Genomic DNA, 15,113 nt, shown 5'->3' on the forward strand with positions numbered 1-15,113 from the left:
CGTTTCAACAGTGCTTAAGTGAATATTTGATTTTTTTTTTTTTTCACTTCTGCAAGAGAAAGGAGGTAGATTCCGTGGCACTTTCTTGGACAAGTCAAGTTACTTTCCCAAATAAATTTACCTCTTTTTCAAAGTTCTTTGGAATGTCATCTTGCAATATTATGTAGTAGCGATTAGTTTCTTAAGTTTCCATGAGCCCTAAGAGAAACCATCCCTCATTAGAATGTGGATGATAAAATTTAGCATTCATTGCTGAAATGCCAAGACACATTTTGTAATCTTTTTCCCAGTGGTCAATACCAGCTACGGGGATAATAGAACATTTGTCTTCTTAGATGAGGCTTTCTTCCTCCTGCTGCTTATGGAGGGATAGTTGCTTAAGCTTAAAAATATATGGCTAATAATTAAAAAGAAAAGGTGAAAAAAAGAAAGTGTAAAAGTAAACAGATACTGAGGAAATGGCAAGAAAAACCCCACATCAGAAATGGAGGGGGTTTTACCTAAGCTGTTCACGTTAAATAGTTCAGAGCTCACCGAGTGTTTGGTATTTAATATTTCCCCCTTGAACTACTTTTGCGGTATCGTGTCCTACATAAGCTGACTAATGCTGCAGGGTTGTATCTGCAGTGCTCTTCATCGGCATCTTAGATTTAAAATCCGGCATTCTCCGACGGCACAGAGAGGGTGTGGAAAGCAAACGTTTTCCCTGGATGTCTAGGGCTTGAGGTTTCACTGGAGTAACTGGAGGGCTGGTAGAAGCATTTGTTGTCCCATAGCCAAGCCTCTGTGAGAAGGAAGAATCAAGGTCTTTAACAATGGGAATCCAGAAGCTTTAATGTTTTCAAGGAGGGAAGGGAGCTGAGAGTTGTACTGGGGTCAGAAGAACCTCGTTCTCAGGAATCCAGCTGAGGACCAGAAGGACAGGTTAGCTGGGCTGGTAGGAAGTGTTGAAAGGGAATATAGCTGGCAAATGGGCCCCTGCTTTGGGACAAATGAACTTTAGAAGTTCGTTAGTTAAATTGTATCAGATCCCTGTGTGGATCCTCCTGCTCAGGAGTAAAATTGGTGATAGTTTTATTTAGTTAGTTTAATTTTAATTCTCAGAGTGCACACACAGACATAATGCACTTTAGATAATAGATTTTATTTCAGCTTTGGTTATGTGATGGATTTAATTTTGCATCCCGTCCCGCCCTGCCTGCAGGTATTTCCAGCATAGACAAAACCTCGGTTTTCCCTGTCTGTCTACTTAAATCCACTGAATTGTTTTGATTTCATTGCAGTGTGTGTTTTTGCTCTGTTGGAGCACTGGAACCAATTTGGAATCCTGATGTGGCTTTAAAGACAGTTCATTAGTGTAGCAAGCAAGAACAACGTTAGGTAGAATCACAGAATCATTTAGGTTGGAAAAGACCCTTAAGATCATCAAGTCCAACCATTAACCTATCCCTGAGGTGCCAAATGTCACGGTTGGAGCTGTCGTTAAGTGGAGGCTAGATGGGTCTGGCTGCGTGTGCTGCTTTGAACAGGCTGAGGATTGGGGAAAGTTCAGATACACACGGGACAGGGTCCTTCAGATGGGGTGTTTTCAGGGATGCAGAATTACCTAGGCTCACTTAGCGTGTTTGTACCCGAGGCTGAAGCTGGCCATACCCAGTCTGTGCTGCCAGGGTGTACGTTGTACACCAGTCGGTACGCTAAGCACAGAAGTTACAGCTTTTGGGAAAATAACGCTGTCAGCTATGCTCACTGCATCACTTTTCCTGTTTGCAGGTGCGGCCCCATTATCAGCTCCAGCGTTTTCCTTAGTCTTTCCTCTGCTGAAGACTGTTATGACTGAGACATCTCATGACGGTGAAGACAAGGAGGAGTTTCTGGTCAAGATTCTGCAGATCCTTACAGTCCATGCTCAGCTGAGATCATCAGCAACTGGCCAGGCCCTGCTGGTGGACGAGGTAAGCTGGAGCTGTGGGGGTGAGATGAGCTCCTTCAACAGCTGGGCAGATGAGGCACGGGATAAAACAGCTGGTGTGTGAACTGGACAGAGCAGATTAATTCAGCAAGTTAAAGTTAACAATGTAAGGTTGTTTTCTGTCACAGGTTTTGGTTACCTGTCCAGCCCTGGGTTTTGACTGGGATTTTTGTAAGGAGTGTCATACACAGGCAAGGTGATTTAGAGTCACAAGGCATAAGGCTTTTTCTCCTCCCTCTGCCTTTCTCCCCCAACCTTCCAGAACGGCCCAGAGTTGCTGCCTCGGAGGGACATGCTGGTTCTGCTGACGCAGGTGATAGGAACGGGTTCTCCGCGGTTACAGGTGAGCCCTTTTCTTCGTAACCATCGTGAGGATTCTGCCTAAGTTTCTAACTGAGGGAAACACACCCACATGGTTTAAGTCTCTGAGGCTGGTGGTTTACCAAAATTTCCAAATTTCTCCTATGTTTGTGGTATTCTTTTTGGGATAAAGTCCTTTGTTTCCTGTGCATTTTTATTGCATCAAATATGTTCTTCAGTTTTCCACAGGTGACATGTTATTCCTTCTCTAAGGCCTTGCTTTGTGGAAGAAGTTGAGTAGTCTCTTCCTGAGAGTTTGTTCTAAGGGTTGAGGTGGCAGAAAGGTCAATAACAAAAGGGCAAAGGGTTGGACTGAACTCATCAGTTCTTGGTTTTGTCATGAAGCCTTGTCAGTGCTCTTTGAGCGTTTCTTCTCTTGTGATAGCACTCAGCCCTCACCCTTGCTTTCACCGAATTCCCAGCAGCGGAAGGCAGTGGTGGCATCTCTCATACTTCCTCTTGGCATTTTAGGTTTTGGCTTCCAATGCACTGACCGCCCTGTGCACAAGCAGCAGTGGGGAGGATGGCTGTGCCTATGCAGAACAAGAGGAGATCAACGTGTTACTTCAGGCCCTGCAATCTCCATGCATGAATGTTCGAGATGCAGCTCTCAGGGTAAGTGGGAATCACTCAGGATCACACTGAATTCCTGAATTTTTTGAGAGGTGGATCTTCTCCAACAGCGATGGAGAGGCTTCAGCTGTGAAGCCAGTCCTTGGCAGTGTGTCTGCAGGAGGCGGCAGTCGCTGCTGAGCAGTAATGCTCTAAGTAATGCTCTTTGTGCTAGATTTGTCTTGCAAAAAGAGGTGCTCTGGTTTTTCCATACCTTCATTTTGTTAAAACAGGTGTAATTATGACAACTTAACACCTTCTATTTACAATTGCACGGAACTTAGTCTTAAAGAGAGAAGCTGTCAAAAAAATCCCTATGTCTGTATTGAGTCCAGTATTCCTGGGGGGCTTAGAACAAAAAACAAGAAAAAATAAACCCAAAAGGTGCTTAGTTTCATTTGCCAAGAAACAAATTTCAGCTTAGCTCACCTGAGCTGAAAAAGCAGAAAAGACTCCAGCCAGCAGAGCAGAAGCTAGTGCCTAGCTGCCTCTGCAGCCTGCCTACAGAGCATTGTTCCTGAGATTCACCATCTCACCGATTAGCAACAGGCAGTCCTTCATCTGCACAAGCAAACGAATTTTGCCACTTGCAACCACCGAGAGCTGAACTTGTAAAAGGTTTTAATTGTCTCACAGTATCTGTTTCTAAAATCAGACCTTTCCACTGATTCTCCTGTAAACTAATTCAGGGTCTGATGGAGCTACAAATAGTTCTGCCAACCCCAGACAGTGATGAAAAGAATGGACTGAATCTGTTGCGTCGCCTTTGGGTAGTGAAGTTTGATGTGGAAGATGAGATTCAGAAGTTGGCAGAGAGGTGAGAGTTCTTCCTGGCTGATTAGATTGTGCGGGGACCTCTCTTCTGCTCGACTCCTGGAGCTCCGCTTGCGGAGGCTTTGCCTCCTGCAGGGGAAGGGCTGCTTTAGGTCGCCCTGGTATCTGTCTGTAGCTGTGGCTTCTCCTGCTGACAGGTGATCTGTCACCTCTTTGTTGTGCTGCAGGTTGTGGGAGTCCATGGGTCTGGAGCTGCAGCCTGACCTCTGTTCTCTGCTGATCAAAGATGTCATCTACCATGAAGAAGCAGTGCGACAAGCAGGTGCTGAAGCGCTTTCCAGAGCTGTAGCTCATTATCGAAACCAAGCAGCAGAGGTCATGCATAAACTTACGGAGATTTACCAGGAGAAGCTCTACGTAAGTGCTCTTGTCCTAAGGGGTTGATAGGCACAAGCTTCTGCTATATTTTATGTCTTTCATTAATCACTTTTCCTTTTGTCTGTCTTCCGGATGCGCATGGAGCCCACTGTTGCTGTGTGTTTGGTTATCACAGGCTTTCATGTCTTGGTTCCCCAGTTACCAGTGATGGCACCATTGCACAGCTGGAACATATGTCTTAGGTGATACAGGAAGACTGTGGCCAAGCAGGGGCTGGAATCTAAGTCTTTCTGGGCCCAAGCTAGCTCTTTCTTGGCTTTTTACCATGTTCTGCTAGTAGTACCGCACCTCTGTGCAGCGTTTTAGAAGTGGCATTACAGGTATGGCTGACAGTGTTCTCTACGTGTGTGTCCTTGGAAAAGGCATTCGATGAAAATTTTTTTCTCCTTTCAGAGGCCACCTCCAGTTTTGGATGCTTTGGGACGAGTGATATCTGAATCACCACCTGACCAGTGGGAAGCAAGGTACAGTCATGTTCAGATTGATCTCATCGCTTCCCGTGTGTCCAAGTGAGACGTTCCAGACTTTTGTTTAGAAGTTCAGGCAGTGGCGAAACGAGGGAATGTTAAAAGAACAAAATATATGGAGTTGTATTCACTTGCTGCTTTCCCGCTTCCTTCTGGTAGAGAATATTTGTGCCCCTCGAGCAGGCTGGGCGGGCCAAACTGAAATGCTCTCAGATCCATCAAAATATTGGGTCCTGTGTTCTCTATGTCCTTCTCAGACTGTCTGTCTGATTTTTGTCTTATCTTACTGCGTTCCCACCTCTGCACAGGCAGTTGATTGTTCTAAGAGCAGCAGCGTGAGCCTTAACGAACTGGACAAACTCCAGTTTGCATAATTACTTTTTGCCTATTTATATGCTTATACAGGTTTAATGGGAATTAAACCTATGCAGGTTTAATTCGGTACCTGGCTTAAGCTAATCTCTTCTTTGGTGCTGGTGTACCTTGTTGTAAAGCCGCTGTATTTCAGTGGTAGATGAGGTGATCCTGATGTCTGCTTTTGTTGGCCCAAGTATCTGTAATGCTTAATGGGGATAAAAGTCACTATATGGCTGAAGGATTGTCGTCCTTTTGGGATCCTGCAGCATGGGGTTGTGTAATGAAATGCACATAGGTTGGACACTCTGGAGCTCTTTGCTGTCATAGTGGTTGTCTCAGTTTCTGTAGTACCCTACTGATAGCAAACGTGATTGTGACCTCAAGTCAGTAAGCTCACAAGCTCCCCGTCCTTTTAGGTGTGGCATAGCTTTGGCCCTCAACAAGCTCTCACAGCATCTGGACAGTTCTCAGGTGAAGCCCCTCTTTCAGTTTTTTGTACCGGATGCCCTGAATGATCGCAGTCCTGAAGTCAGGAAGTGCATGTTGGATGCGGCTCTGTCGACGCTCAACACTCATGGCAAAGTAAGTCTTGAATGCTTCTCTCTAGCAGTGGAAAAAAGTGGGATGAGAGTGTAGGTGCTGTGGTGGAGCCCAGAGGTTTTGTTTTGGGTTGGTTTTCTTTTCTGAGAAGTTGCTGTTACTCGTGATAACTAAAACCTTCCATGTAGTAGGAATTTTTGTGTGTTTGGAGTTATGTTAGTGACTGGTATTCACTAAGAGCATAGTTTTTTGGTTTTTCCCTTTCCTTGCAATAAAAGAGAAAAGGCACTGAATTAATTGGAGTTAAAACGGTATAAACCTAAAGCAGTAGAATTAAAATCGAACCACACATCTTTTAATCCTGGGAAGGTGAGACTTCCTGTTCAGGCCTCCTGTAAAGCATAACATGAAAGCTTGCTGATCGTTTGCTTAATTAAACTGAAGACAACTGAAATCATTCAGAGAATTGAAGACCATCCTTCCCCTCAGCGCTAGTCCTCCAGCAGTGTGGGATGGGGAAGGTGTGCAGGCTGTAAACTGCCCAGCTGCTGCTCTCCTTGTGTGTGCCAGTCGCCTCTTCCGGACCAGACAGCCCCTTGTGTTCCTGTTAAGCCCAAGACAATTGGAGTATTTTCATATTATTCATTCTTCCCTTCTGTTTCTTAGAAAAGCAGGGTGAAGGTTGTCCTCTCTCTGTTGTCCCTTTGCAAACGGAGCGAGCAGAAGAGCAGGCACTGATGTTGAGGCCAGCAGTCTTGCCTGGTAGCTGGCGTTGCTTCTGGCAGGCCATCCTGCTGGCAGGTTTGAGGGGTCTAATTTTTAGGAGCTAACTTCTCTCTAGCAGGAAGTATTTGTTGCTTGTCGGGATGGCACAAGGTTTTATATGATGTGACTTAAATGAACTGTATTAAATGAAATGTAAATGAATTAAATGCATTAAATGAACTGTAAATAGAGTGTGATTGTTCCGTTTGTCAGCTCAGAGAGGAACAAACAAGTCCACTGAGCATAGCAGATCTCGTTCTGAGTGGACTCTAGTGGCAGGTTCTGTGGTTTTGTTTTTCAGGACAATGTTAACTCTCTCTTGCCAGTGTTTGAAGAATTCCTGAAAAACGCTCCTAATGATGCCAGTTATGATGCTGTCAGGCAAAGTGTGGTCATTCTGATGGGTTCACTGGCAAAACATCTGGACAAGAGTGACCCTAAAGTGAAACCAATTGTTGGCAAACTGATAGCAGCCTTGTCCACACCGTCTCAGCAGGTAGGTGCCTTCTTGGAGGAGTTCTCAGTGCCACACAGAGGCAGGTTGTGTGGAAGCTTTGGTACTTCTAGGGATGTCAGTGATGACAGAAAGCTGTTGTGGGTGCAGTCTGGGGGGAAGTTGTATTGGTGATGAATATTTTGTGATCTGATAGCTGGCGGACTGTTTTGCAGGTTCAAGAGTCAGTGGCAAGCTGTTTACCACCTCTGGTGCCTGCAATTAAGGAGGATGCCGGAGGAATGATACAAAAGCTAATGCAGCTGCTTTTAGAGTCTGATAAGTACGCTGAGCGCAAAGGTGCGGCGTACGGGCTGGCAGGCCTGGTGAAGGGCCTTGGCATCCTTTCTCTCAAGCAGCAGGAGATGATGACCACACTGACCGATGCTATCCAGGACAAGAAGAACTTCCGTCGGCGTGAGGGTAAGGGACAAAAGCTTTTCCCTCTGACTGTAGTATTTCGCTTTTACCCACCACTACTGTGATCAGATCAAATGATACCTGAATCCCTGTGCTTGGTTTATCTGCGCGTATTTTACTGAAGTTTGAGGAGAAGGCAATGGGAACTGTCTGTTGTGAGGCCGTTGGTTTGTGTATAATGTCCTAAAATTGCAGTATTTGCACTGTGGTGGAAGAAGGGTTTCTGCTCCGACACAGTACACCCGTGCCCCTCTCTCCTGTTTTCGGAGGCAGGTGTTAACAGGGGGGCTCCTGCTCCCTGTGAGACAGTACGTGTTTGGCTCCAGCTGGGCTGCCCACAGCCTGCTGGTTCCTTTTGCTGCTGGTCATTTCCAGTCCGTATTTCTGCTCACCCAAGCAAGGGACTCAGGAGGCTGTTACATACTTTTAATGCTGCTGGGCTTCTTGTCCTTTCTGACACCAGAAATCCCCACCACAGCGCTAGCAAGAAACTTTCAGCTGTGAGATTGGAGTGCTTTTGGAGAAATTCTACAGATATTGGACAGATTTTATCTTCTCTTTCTATCCCCTTCAGATGAAGTTGTATTTCCTTCTGCCTATCCCTTTTGTTTCTTCAGGGGCTCTGTTTGCCTTCGAGATGCTCTGCAGCATGCTTGGAAAGCTCTTTGAGCCCTATGTGGTTCATGTGCTCCCTCACTTGCTGCTTTGTTTCGGAGACGGGAACCAGTACGTGCGAGAGGTAAGATGCCTTCAATTTCTGAGAACACGGAGTGCTGAGGGAAAACTGAGGTGGAACTAGTGTGAGTACTGTTTGTACCTAGGCAAACGGAGAGGCTGACCTAGCCTTGTGATACCACTAATAACAATTCGATGCTTTTAATAATGAAAGCGTCTTACTTCATTGGCCGTTAACTGGGAGCTGCTTGGCGAGCTGCTTCATTCTACTTAGACACGATTTTATGTGAGGGCTTTGTTGCCGTTGAGTCTCCGGAAAAAACATGCGTTGTGACCCAGCTCGTAAATGTTCTCTTCTCCTTGGAGGCTGCAGATGACTGTGCCAAAGCTGTGATGAGCAACTTGAGTACTCATGGAGTGAAGCTGGTTTTGCCGTCACTTCTTGCAGCGCTAGAGGAGGAATCGTGGAGGACTAAAGCTGGTATGGCCCAATATCTGACACGACTGAGGGTGACCCACAGTCCTCTTTGCTGTCATCCCCCTTGTTTATTCCTCCGTCCGTGCAATGGCTGTAATAGTTTATTGTCGCAGAAGGGACTGTGGAACTTACAGTTTTTGAGACACAAAGGAGTTTCCTGACACATTTGAACGACTATTTTTTCCCCCACCAGATTCAAGGGACACTTTTTACCCCCCATCTCTATAGAAATTCTCCAGAAGCTGCAAGTTTCCTCCCCCACTTCTTTTCCCTAGTACAGAAAAAAAAAAAAAAGAAATTAATGTTTTTACTGCCTTTAAGTGGTATAGAGTGGCTTAAAGCATTTCAGCCATTCTGTGTGTGCTCGACTGGCAGAGTTGAGTTTGAGGTAAATGTAATCATCCTCTCGTATCTCTTCTTAACGCTGTGTACTGTTCGGTGTTTTGTCTTTTTTTGTTATTTCTTTCTGTGTACGTCACGCACAGGGTCGGTGGAGCTGCTGGGGGCTATGGCGTACTGTGCTCCCAAACAGCTCTCGTCCTGCTTACCCAACATTGTGCCAAAACTTACCGAGGTGCTCACCGACTCCCACGTGAAGGTGCAGAACGCAGGTCAGCAAGCTCTCAGGCAGATCGGCTCTGTCATCAGGAATCCAGAGATCCTGGGTAAGGACTGTCGGCATCTCTAATGTCCTGACGCGACTGTGGTTTGTTATAGGAAGGTTTATATTTGTATTTAAGACTCTGTAGAAGTGAAACTACTAGCAAAGTATAACATGGAAGTTTACCAGCAGCTGTCTGCCTCAGGGCCTTTAGAATGCTCCTCTCTGTTTCATCAGCTGTTGTTATTTGGGTTTCCTCTGGCCCTTTGCTGCTAGTTGCTTTAGAGGGGTCTAAAACATCCCGTGAGAGGACACCAGCTCACCGTGACTCGTGGTTTTTTTGCTCTATGTACAAATAAAGTCTTTTCTCTCCTTTCAGCAATTGCTCCAGTTCTGTTGGATGCTCTCACTGACCCCTCCAGGAAGACCCAGAAGTGTCTGCAGACTCTCCTGGATACCAAATTTGTCCATTTCATTGACGCTCCATCCTTAGCACTGATCATGCCAATCGTCCAGAGAGCTTTTCAGGATCGTTCCACAGACACCAGGAAAATGGCTGCCCAGATCATTGGCAACATGTACTCCCTGACTGACCAGAAGGTGAGGTGCTAGGAGCGCTCTCCGACTGTGTGCTGTGCTTTTATGTCTAGGAGAAAAGAGAGCACCGGAGAGAATTTACTTGGTTTGGGGATTTTGCTGTCAGGCTAGACAGCATCAGAATCCATGCAGCTTCTTTAATTAAATATATGTAAATGAGCAGTTAACACGTGTAAAGACAGTGACAATTCTCAGGTGCTTAAGAGCATCTAGTTATTACCAGACTTATCCCTGCAAAAAGGTCTTGTAAGTTTTACCATGTGAGAAATGCGTTAACAAACAAACAAGCAAAACCAGTACCAGTGAAAACCAGTGAAACGCAGATCAGCTGCTTACGAATGGATCCATTTGTTTGAAAAGTATTTGTAGAACCTCTCTGTAGGCTAAAGATCTGTGTTTAATTTTTGTGCTGATAATCTGTACCTTTAAACCCTGTGTAAATGTTAAGGGTGTTGGATTTTCCTTAGATACGAGGTGCTGGGTTGTGAGCGAGCATCGGACAGGTGTTGAGTGGTCTGCACAGCAGCAGTGTTGGTTCTCGGCCTTGCAGGACGATTCAGTGTGCTTATCTGCAGCGCTGTGAAAGCAGCTGGTTACACTCTGAGGATGTTAGGGATGGTCGATAATAAGGGGCCAATAATAGGGGCCCGAATGCCCTTTACGTGCAGGTGCCTTACGTTTCTTTCTCTTCGGGCTCTGTGTTTCAGGATCTGGCTCCTTACCTCCCCAGCGTGACTCCTGGTCTGAAGGCATCTCTGCTCGATCCTGTACCTGAAGTAAGTCTTCTGTACAAAAGCAGTTTGTCTTGCAGCACGTTGGCTTAGACTTGTCCTCGTCCTCTGTAGATCTGTAATCAGTCTGGCAGAGCTGTCTCAGTAACTTTGGGTGCGTGGCAAATCTCTGCTCCTCGTGTCTGTTAGGTGCGTACAGTGTCTGCCAAGGCCCTGGGAGCCATGGTGAAGGGTATGGGAGAATCGTGCTTTGAGGATTTGTTGCCATGGCTGATGGAGACGCTGACATACGAGCAGAGCTCAGTGGATCGATCTGGTGCTGCTCAAGGTAGGGACATACTGAGCTCCGACTTTCTCCTAGTAAATCAGATTAGTTTGTTCTTTCCTGTGTTTATCAGCTCTGTTCCCTGCTTTTTTTCCCAGGTCTGGCTGAAGTTATGGCTGGTTTGGGAGTAGAAAAACTGGAGAAACTTATGCCAGAGATTGTAGCTACTGCCAGTAAAGTGGATATTGCTCCACATGTGCGAGATGGTTATATCATGATGTTCAACTACCTGCCCATTACCTTTGGAGACAAGTTCACTCCCTATGTTGGTCCCATCATTCCTTGTATCCTTAAGGTATGTAGCAGAGGCCTGAAGAGTTTTACTTATTAGAAGATAAAAAGAAATCTTTTTTTTTTTAGCATTTTAAAGTATTTTTTAGCATTTTAAAGTATTTTTTAGCATTTTTAAGTATTTTAGTATTTAAGTATTTTAAGTATCAGTATTTTGAGCATGTTTCCAGTCACAACTCTCTAGTCCATTTACTTTTCATGGCTGAGAGAGAAAGTGTCAATGTGTTTCCCTCCTCTTGGTTTTGTATGTTGTGCTGAAAAACTCCAGCTCCCACAGACCCTTCTCTGTCTCTGTTCAGGCACTGGCAGACGAGAATGAGTTTGTGCGGGACACGGCCCTGCGCGCTGGCCAGAGAATCATCAGTATGTATGCGGAGACGGCCATCGCGCTCCTCCTGCCACAGCTTGAGGATGGCCTGTTTGATGACTTGTGGAGGATAAGGTAAGGGTGACCTTCTCATCCACGGACGATTCTCTTCCATGGTGGAAGTGGCAATATTCAACTTCCGTGCATTTTTTCACTTTCCGAAATACTGAGTAAGTTACGGCCCTCCTGTGGAGGGAAATGTGTGGTGGAGCACTCACAGCTAGTAGCAACTGCTCAAAAATTAGTTGTACTAAAGGGCTCGTGTCAGCTGAGTGCTGACGAGCGTACGTGTCCCAGGCGAAGGGCTTCTGGGCTGAGACGGATGCTGGCAACGTCTTGTTCCTTTCCAGAGTCCAGGCTATTCCCCGGTTCATTGCTTAGGTACAGGACCGCTCTCAGCGCCTCCCGGTTTGGAATGCGTTCCTCCCCTTTATCGTGCTGTTCCTCAGTCGGGGAGGCAGGCTGAGCTTACCTACCAGCCCGTGCAGCGTTTCAGTGCCGGCCTGGCTCTTTGCCTTGCATTTTGCTCACGTCTGTGTTTGACGTGCTGTCATATTTGGACAGGTACTGCCTAAACTCCCAGTTTGTAACGCTCGGCTTGATCCTGTTGCCAGGTTTAGCTCAGTTCAGCTCCTTGGAGATCTTCTATTCCATATCTCAGGCGTCACTGGAAAAATGACCACAGAAACTGCCTCAGAGGATGACAACTTTGGAACAGCCCAGTCAAACAAGGTAAAGCTGCTCTTGCCTGTGCCTATAGTTTTTAATATTTCTGCCTTGTTTGTTTTTTTTTTTAAACCATCATGGAAAGCCTGCTGGAAAGACGTGTTGAACAATCATGCACTTATTCTTTTTATAAGTTCCTGGAGTGGGTAATACCATTCTGTGATATTTCTTTCCAGGCTATTATTAATGCTCTGGGCGTGGAGAGGAGGAACAGGGTGCTGGCGGGACTGTACATGGGCCGCTCCGACACGCAGCTGGTAGTGCGTCAGGCCTCCTTACACGTCTGGAAGATCGTGGTCTCAAACACTCCTCGCACACTGCGTGAAATTTTGCCAACCCTCTTCGGGCTTTTGCTGAAGTTCTTGGCCAGCACTTGTGCAGATAAGCGAACGGTGAGAATTTGCGTAATGCCTTCCTGTTACTGCAGGGGACTGTGTAAACTAAGTCCTGAAGAGGAAAGGATAATTCTTTGTATAAATCTCTCCAAAGCTGTCATTAATTTAACTCTTCTGAGCATTAGTACGTCCGACTCCTCTCTTTGCTGAAGGCAGCTGTGATGACTGAGTCTGTGTTTCTGTGGTTATTGATAACAGTAGCGTTTCCTCTCCTTCGGCTCTGACTATACTGTGAACAGCAGTTTATGCTCAAAAGTTAACGTTTGCTCACAGTTCACCTTGTTAAGTTTTATGAAAGGGAAAGTAGTTGATTAATACATTTTTGGGGACAGGTTGCAGCAAGGACATTGGGAGACCTTGTCCGAAAGTTAGGAGAGAAGATCCTTCCTGAAATCATTCCTATTCTAGAAGATGGGCTGAGGTCAGACAAGAGCGACGAGAGGCAAGGAGTCTGCATTGGCTTGAGCGAGATAATGAAATCTACCAGCAGGGATGCGGTAAGTTGTCAAGGGAAGGTGAATCCTCCAGTTTCTTAGATATTTATGTTATGTTAGACATATTGCAGTTGAGACAGAATATTACAGCTAGTGCTTGTTTGGCACTAGCCAAGCAATGGAGGGATGGAATTCAGGGCCTGTAACTAACACGAGTTCTGCTAATGTGTCAGTAAACTTAAAACATTGCACAGCTCTGACTTGTGTGCGATAAAATAATAGAAGTCATCCGCTAGGCAGCCGTAGCACACTGCAGGCACTCGTGTTGATTAATCCTGTTTTTCTTCCAACATACTTCATGCAAACAGGAGTTTAGTTTCAGTTGTGCAAATTCTGTGTTCTCAGCTGCTTTACTGAGATGCGTGTGTCTGTCGTGCTTTAGATGTTCTCTCATTTCATCTCTGCTTCTTTAGGTACTGCTTTTCTCGGAGTCCCTGGTTCCTACAGTGAGAAAAGCGCTTTGTGACCCTCTAGAAGAAGTCCGAGAGGCTGCGGCTAAAACGTTTGAACAGTTGCACTCCACAATTGGGCATCAAGCCCTCGAAGATATCCTGCCGTTTTTGCTGAAGCAGCTGGTAAGCAGTGCTTGACATCAGCCCCAGCGTGATTAATGATGCTGTGGGACAGGTTTTGAAGAATTAGCTTACAGGAGAAGCAGGATTGTTGCGCAGACCTTCCAAGGAACGGCAGCTCCAGTCTCCTTCTCGGAGTGATCCTAGCCATCGGCAGGGCTAAAGCACAGCCCTAAGAACTGCTGCATCTGGCTCTGCTAGGGATTTGCCATCATCTCCTGCGTAAGCTGTTTGGTCACCATTGCTGATAAGAAAAATCTTTCCGATGCGACTGAAGAGCTTGCTTTGGGTTTCTGCTGTACGGGAGCGTTTTTGGATAGCAGGGTTTGTGTGTTGGTTGTATGATCACACGCTAAGTTGTTGCTTGAAATAGGGTTCGGCTTGGTGTGTCACAGATCATCTCTCAGGTGTTTAATTTCCTCTTTCTGCACAGGATAATGAAGAAACATCTGACTTTGCTGTGGATGGTCTTAAACAAGTTATGGCTGTCAAGAGCCGTGTGGTGCTGCCTTATTTGGTGCCAAAGGTACAATCAGAAACTAATGTTAAACTTCAGAACTGTGCTTTTTCTCTGCTTGCTCCCAGTATTCTTTGGCATATCAAAAGGAAGAGCAGAGTTTGAAATTTTCTTCCTGTGTTTTGCTCTCAATGTTGTCATTTGGACTGTGATGCGTTTTTACTTGGAAATTTTTCATGTTGTAGATCAATTGAATTCCTTCAAAAAGCTTTCTGCTCATTTCATTTTTTTGGTGTTTTTTTTTAGCTGACTACTCCCCCTGTGAACACCCGTGTGCTCGCTTTCCTCTCATCGGTGGCAGGGGATGCTCTGACTCGGCACCTGAGTGTCATCCTGCCTGCAATGATGTCTGCGCTCAAGGAGAAGCTGGGGACCAGCGAAGAGCAGTTGGCAAGTAGCATGGCTCAGCTCTTTGTTGTGACAGGTTGCCTGAAGTTAGAGCTTCGGGTTTACTTCGCAGCTGAGAATCTGTGGTCCCTCGATTCACAGACTGCATCTTTTAATTCGGTCCGTTAGCTCCTTCAGGATGAGCCTTTTTGCCTGGTGCCATATTGCGAGTTGAAAAACATATGCGTTCCAAATCTATTTGTATCCGTAGCAAAGTCTCCTTGGCCTGCAACAAGACACAATTCTCAGATTACTTCTTCCTGGAGAACTGCCAGAGAGTCTAGTTAACTTTGTCTTTATTCCTGCTACAGAAGACTCAGAGATTAAAGGGCTGAGGGGAGGAAATCTCCTGTTTTGCATGCAGTGCTCCTCCTGTACTGCTTTCCAAAACATCCGGTGTTTGGACTGCAGAGAACGTCCTGGAGCTGTGATTGCAGATAGACACGGACCTTAGTTAGCCCAGCGGGAATGTTAGTGGCGGAGTCCTGTGGCCTGGCTGCTGTAGATGCCCATTAGCTCAGCTTCTAGCCCCGAGTCCGCCTGGGCATCTCTAAGGTACCCACAGACCTGTGACGAGTGTTATGACGCACAGCATTAGACTGCCTAAATCAAAAAGTGTTACCCGACAAGCCCCACGGTCTCTGACGGGTGAGTAAGAGCAGGAGACTGAGCTACTCTGGTTTCTGTACACAGAATCTTCTGCAGCTGGAGAGCGCCCTGTGCAGCAATCGGTTAAGCAGAGTTTGGTCACTGGTTAAA

At 46.0% G+C, this 15,113-nt stretch overlaps 1 protein-coding gene across 1 annotated transcript in view; it reads left to right on the forward strand.

The window, feature by feature from the left end:
* The window catches only part of GCN1L1 (GCN1 general control of amino-acid synthesis 1-like 1 (yeast)), a gene marked incomplete at its 5' end in the record, with an annotated part of 39,814 nt that overhangs the window by 16,053 nt on the left and 8,648 nt on the right, over positions 1-15,113 (forward strand). Inside the window, 23 exons of the mRNA XM_010141900.1 lie at positions 1,774-1,955; positions 2,235-2,315; positions 2,804-2,947; positions 3,634-3,761; positions 3,946-4,135; positions 4,550-4,620; positions 5,397-5,562; positions 6,587-6,781; positions 6,955-7,201; positions 7,816-7,937; positions 8,240-8,354; positions 8,837-9,016; positions 9,332-9,552; positions 10,257-10,325; positions 10,470-10,608; positions 10,704-10,900; positions 11,196-11,338; positions 11,878-11,995; positions 12,166-12,381; positions 12,717-12,881; positions 13,292-13,453; positions 13,884-13,976; positions 14,214-14,357. Coding sequence (XP_010140202.1) covers positions 1,774-1,955; positions 2,235-2,315; positions 2,804-2,947; positions 3,634-3,761; positions 3,946-4,135; positions 4,550-4,620; positions 5,397-5,562; positions 6,587-6,781; positions 6,955-7,201; positions 7,816-7,937; positions 8,240-8,354; positions 8,837-9,016; positions 9,332-9,552; positions 10,257-10,325; positions 10,470-10,608; positions 10,704-10,900; positions 11,196-11,338; positions 11,878-11,995; positions 12,166-12,381; positions 12,717-12,881; positions 13,292-13,453; positions 13,884-13,976; positions 14,214-14,357 — 3,488 coding nt within the window. The remainder of the gene's footprint in view (positions 1-1,773; positions 1,956-2,234; positions 2,316-2,803; positions 2,948-3,633; positions 3,762-3,945; positions 4,136-4,549; positions 4,621-5,396; positions 5,563-6,586; positions 6,782-6,954; positions 7,202-7,815; positions 7,938-8,239; positions 8,355-8,836; positions 9,017-9,331; positions 9,553-10,256; positions 10,326-10,469; positions 10,609-10,703; positions 10,901-11,195; positions 11,339-11,877; positions 11,996-12,165; positions 12,382-12,716; positions 12,882-13,291; positions 13,454-13,883; positions 13,977-14,213; positions 14,358-15,113) is intronic.

Source organism: Buceros rhinoceros, unplaced genomic scaffold, assembly GCF_000710305.1.
Source record: "Buceros rhinoceros silvestris isolate BGI_N320 unplaced genomic scaffold, ASM71030v1 scaffold10078, whole genome shotgun sequence".
In the NCBI taxonomy this organism is placed as follows: domain Eukaryota; kingdom Metazoa; phylum Chordata; class Aves; order Bucerotiformes; family Bucerotidae; genus Buceros; species Buceros rhinoceros.